The sequence below is a fragment of the Nuphar pumila genome, chromosome 17, assembly GCF_984573655.1.
Source record: "Nuphar pumila chromosome 17, dmNupPumi1.hap1.1, whole genome shotgun sequence".
Classification (NCBI taxonomy): domain Eukaryota; kingdom Viridiplantae; phylum Streptophyta; class Magnoliopsida; order Nymphaeales; family Nymphaeaceae; genus Nuphar; species Nuphar pumila.
In genome coordinates this window covers 82,201,674-82,206,651 of record NC_143265.1, presented here as the reverse complement: position 1 = coordinate 82,206,651, position 4,978 = coordinate 82,201,674, and the positions used below count along the sequence as shown (strand labels likewise).

At 39.1% G+C, this 4,978-nt stretch overlaps 1 protein-coding gene across 1 annotated transcript; it reads right to left on the bottom strand.

The window, feature by feature from the left end:
- Positions 1-905: 905 nt before the first annotated feature.
- LOC149812503 (protein PLANT CADMIUM RESISTANCE 3-like) lies at positions 906-2,206 on the bottom strand. Its single transcript, XM_089992707.1, has 4 exons — positions 1,912-2,206; positions 1,599-1,670; positions 1,271-1,483; positions 906-1,187 (listed from the first exon to the last, which is right to left on the bottom strand). Exons 1-4 carry the CDS (start codon positions 2,093-2,095, stop codon positions 1,111-1,113), a joined length of 546 nt encoding a protein of 181 aa, XP_089848833.1. The 5' UTR covers positions 2,096-2,206; the 3' UTR covers positions 906-1,110.
- Between the last annotated feature and the right edge of the window lie 2,772 nt (positions 2,207-4,978).

The following is a 4,978-nucleotide window of genomic DNA, read 5'->3' as shown; positions in this document are numbered from 1 at the left end:
AAAACCCTGTGCTCAGGTTCGACTCGTTTAAGCTAGAGCTCAACTAGCTGCGTGTGTCTCGGCTGGCCAACAGCCAACTATTTGAACTGTTTACCAATAGGTGCTCTGTTTGTCTGCTAGGAGCTGTGAGTGCATGCCACCTTGTATTGTAATATTGCGAGTTCAAATCCCAATGGTATGATTGTATATTTTGTGGGGGTCTGCCCAAGCCCAGCTTGCCTATGAAAAAAACCTATACCAATTGTTCATGAACGAATTTGTGACGAGCTGAGCCAAGTCGCTAGTTGCTGGGTTCATTTACCAGCTATAACACTCATGTAGTGAACGAGGCTCCTTTCACTGTGCCAAACCTTTGCGGCCAGATGATTTTTACTTTTGCATATATATACATAGGGAAGAGGACCGTCCAATCGAAGGAAGATCTAAAATCTACGATCAGACGGCAGTCTCCTTCTGCAATGCTTGTACCTCATATATTTGTTCTTTATAATTTATTTAGTAAAAAATATACTTTACATGAAGACTCTACTATATATATATATATAAGCATGTTTTTTGAAACATTAAAAGTCAATGGTACAATGTATTTAAAACTTTACAATACAAAGTATTATGGGCCATTGATTTTTAACGCTTTAAAAAATGCATCTAAACATCCAAAAATTGATAATTTAAAATATGTCGCAAACTAAACGAATGTTAAAAATCTAATATGTAAAGTCAGATGGATGAAAAATTAGACTGTTATTATCATGAAGTAGGTTTTGCCTCTTTCTTATATATATATATATATATATATATATATATATATATATATATATATATATATATATAGAGAGAGAGAGAGAGAGAGAGAGAGAGAGAGAGAGAGAGAGAGAGAGAGAGAGGAAATTAAAAGATTTGATGATCTGAAGGCCAAATGCTTCTGTCACATGGATGATGTAACGCCACTTTTTATATTCAGGATGCAAACGCAACATGCCATCTTGCATATACCAGCATTTATCCAAAACCAAGCAAAACATGACAATGGACAAGGAAAGATAAAAAAACGCCTTTTTCACTTTTTGGCCGCTTTATCGCACAATGTAGAGGAGAAAAGAAAAGCATTTATCGTCTCATTCTCCCTCCCATGGTTGGAGGAATTATGACTCCATCACCCTGTTTCATCAGATTTCCTTGCCAACCTTCACAAATTTAACACAAAAATATGAGAGAGAGAGAGAGAGAGAGAGAGAGAGAGAGAGGTTGGTCATGTTAGGTTGGCTACCAATTCTCATGTTGAATCCGCGATTCTGGAGCTCCCTGTACTCCTGGCACAGAGCGCAGGACTCGCAGCAGCAGTGGACGACGAAGTCAGAGCAAGGGCTCTCCTCCAAGTTGTGCTGATCCCTCATCTTGGAGCGGTAGAAGCACGAGTACAAGCACCCGAACCCCATGAAGCAATTGATCAGCGCGTAGAGCGCCCCACTCATCGCACACGCTGCACACCGCCATACCAACCAACCAACAAATCACAGTACCATCAATACTAGTCTAAATAGAAAAACAGAACCCATCATGAAACAAAAGGAAGCGCAATCAAGAGAGAGACTTACAACTCGACCCCTTATCCACAATCTCCGCGATCTGCCCGAAGATCACGCAAGGGCAAATGCACGACAAACAGCCTACCAATATATATTTAACACCAGTTAATTCGCAGAGAGAGAGAGAGAGAGAGAGAGACGAAAGGAATTCAACATTACCACTTATGAAGATCAACAAAATGTTGAACCCATGAACTGAACAAATAAAGAAAGCAGAAGAGAAAAAAAATATCGGACAGATAAAATGGGCTCACGCCGGAGCCGCTTGCCCAAATTGCGGCAAAAGAGAGGTAGCGTCAACAAAGAGAGAGAGAGGACTCACAGTTGGTGCAATCGTCGCAGCAATCACAGAGGCCGGTTGTCCATTGGACCAACTCCTGAGATTGAATGTTATAGGGAGAATGGCCCGGACCCATCGGAATTCCGGTTGAGTGTTGGTGGTTGGGGAACTGACCGGGTGGTGGCATCTGCGGCTTGGGGTAGGCATCGGGGATCGGCGGATACATGACGGCAGTTTAGTTTTCCGGTGAAGAGACTTCTCCTTCTTCCTCCTTTTGCGGGTCTTCTTGCGCCAAATATCTGATACTGATGGCTACCATTAGAAGATGAAAGAGGGTAGGTTATGAAGTCAATATCTAAATAATTGATGATTGATGCAATGGGTGCTTTGTCGTTTTCAGGTTCGGTTTGAAGGTGGGATGCGAAGAAAGAAACTCGATTGCTCATTGTGGGGTCAGGGGTGTCAACGGGTTGGATCTGGTTCTTACCCAAGCTGATCCAAATCTGGATTTGATTTTTAGGGTCTGATACTGGATCTGTACCCCGGTTCAATCGGGCTTACCATAAAAAAACCATACCCAGGTTGTATAAGGATTACCTAAACTAGATCGAGTAAAATACTATATTTATTTTTTAACTTTTTTACATTGAAAAATCACGGATCTTAATCAGAACTTGGGTCAGACCTTGGTTTGGTATGAAATTTCACAAACCTTACGCAGATCCAAAATACTAATCAGCCCTTTCGGGTGCAACCTTGAATCTAATGGGGCCTCCTTCTTTATTACCTAATGCTGACCCTACAGAGTTTGGCACGGGTGGACTCCAGGTCGAACACACCTACCCAGCAGTTTCCAAGTTGGAAAATTAAGAGAGTTGATTAGGTCCAAGGAGCCTTGGGCAGAAAAACAGTCCAATTATGCACCATCGTGGAAATGAACCGCACCCCGGGTCGGTCTTCAACTGGATGGGTCCCACACAGGCATTTGATGCCGTGATCGACATCAGCAACATAAAAATGGACGGCTTATAATCGTCCAAAGAGACTGTCTGGTAGCTTTTGGGTGCCATTCATTTTCAAGATGAACGGCATCTAGGTACCTTGGACAAATTTTTTTGTCCAAGGCTATCTTGACCATCCAACCTGGATGTGAGAGGATCAATCGTGCAATTGTACTTTCCCCCCCCCCCCCCCTAAAATACAACTTTTTGAAACATTGTAAACAGTTGATTTTACATGCTTTGGAAAAAGCAAGCTTACACATCATTTCCGAATCCCATTTCTATTAAACAAACTTTGTAGATTGCATCTGATCTGCAACAAAAGTGAACAAATAATGCTAATGGTGTTATGAACAAGGGTTCTCCCATAGACTTTTAACCTGCCAGGACAGTGATCATAATAAGTACGGCAGACAGACCCATCACGGCTAGATCTCTGATCTTTATTGACAAACCTTAAAAACGGCAAAATCTAGCTTTTAAAAAACTCGTGAGAATTTGAAAATTTTTCCTAAATCTTGCATTTTTTGGCAAGATCTCGGTAATAAACAAATAAATTGAAAATATAAAAAAAATTTTTTATAAGAAAATATTAATAAAAATACATGGTTTTTTCATGATAAATAGCCCTTTTAAATATTGCGTTTAAATCGTGGTATTTATGTTTTTTCATAAATTTCACGATATTTTGAAAATCTCGCAAGAAATTTTAGTTTTAAACTTTCAGGCAATTTCTCTCACGATATTATCGCGAGATTTTCAAAAGTCTTGGGATATTTGTCACTATATATGCTCTGATCATGAGGGTGGTTTCTTGGTGTAAGTATAAAAAAACAAGTGTTATCCCGATCAGAAAGTGAAAAGTAGCGCTAGATTAGACGACCATGAGAACCGCCTAAAAAAGAGGAAACTCACGCATCATGAGAGAGAGAGAGAGAGAGAGAGGCCAAAAGGTCAATTGTTTGGTTATCATCTATTGCAGAATTTCCGTTTGCTTTTAATTTATGGCATATATACGGCAAGTTTGTTAAAAATTTCCCCCTAAACTACACATTATCACACCAAGGAATCATTAGAATACGGGAACTGCCATGTGAACCATGATTTTTATAGATTTCTACTTCTTTTCTCTTAAATCTAACCGTACCTATGAGATCTACATGCTGTGTTTTATAATGATCAACTCTTGAATTATCCGATTATGATGCATAAATAACATTTTTTAATACTTCAAAATTAATCGCTCATAATCTTCATAAATACTCGAGCATCCAAAATGCATTTTTTTTTTATCAAAATACACCATCCAATAATTGATTCCTTGTGAATTCAGCATACCCAACACATCTACATGGTAGTTCTCGTATTTTAGTGACTCACTTGAAGGATGAAATTTATTGCATGTCTGCCATTCGAGAAGCCGTGGAAAAAAACAATATATATATATATATATATATATATATATATATATATATATATATATATATATATATATATATATGCATGAAGACACTGCTACTGAATGAGTTGGAGAGATTGTCCTTTAGCCACCACTTGGGCAGAAAACTTCATCTAAAATTCTCCATCATCCACAATTTGTCATTGTCATGCAAATTAAATAAAATGAACTATTGATGGCCACAATATATACTACTTTCTAGAATAGTGAATTAAAATTTTATTGGATTTTTAGACATTCATGGGGTAACTGCAAAATTTTGTTTTCCGGGATTTGCGGTTGGTACTCTTAGATAATGTCTACAAACCCTAGGCCTAGGGTAACAAATCATACGCGCTTCTCACGTGATGTGATATCACACAATGGACAATGCGATTTTAAATGACACGGGAAGTGAGTAAATTGGCTGTAAATGTGATTTGGGATCACATTGGACATTTGTTTGCACGTGAGGAGTAGGGCAAATGAGAATTATTCTCTCACTTTTGTGAGACAACAATTCTCATTTGGGGCCAAGCAAACGTTACTTAAGGGTGTATTAGAACGTTCCCTGCATCGCACAGGACACCATGCCCCCGAAAGGTGTTGACAACAAATTAAGAGTGGATGCAGCCAGGGGCGTAGCTAGGATTCATGCGAGGGGGGGGGG

Coding starts and splice junctions, on each gene's coding strand:
- LOC149812503 (XM_089992707.1), bottom strand. CDS start 2,095: ATGTATCCGCCGATCCCCGATGCCTACCCCAAGCCGCAGATGCCACCA. Junction 1,671..1,911: donor CTGCGACGATTGCACCAACT/GTGAGTCCTCTC, acceptor ATATATTGGTAG/GCTGTTTGTCGTGCATTTGC. Junction 1,188..1,270: donor CGGATTCAACATGAGAATTG/GTAGCCAACCTA, acceptor AAATTTGTGAAG/GTTGGCAAGGAAATCTGATG.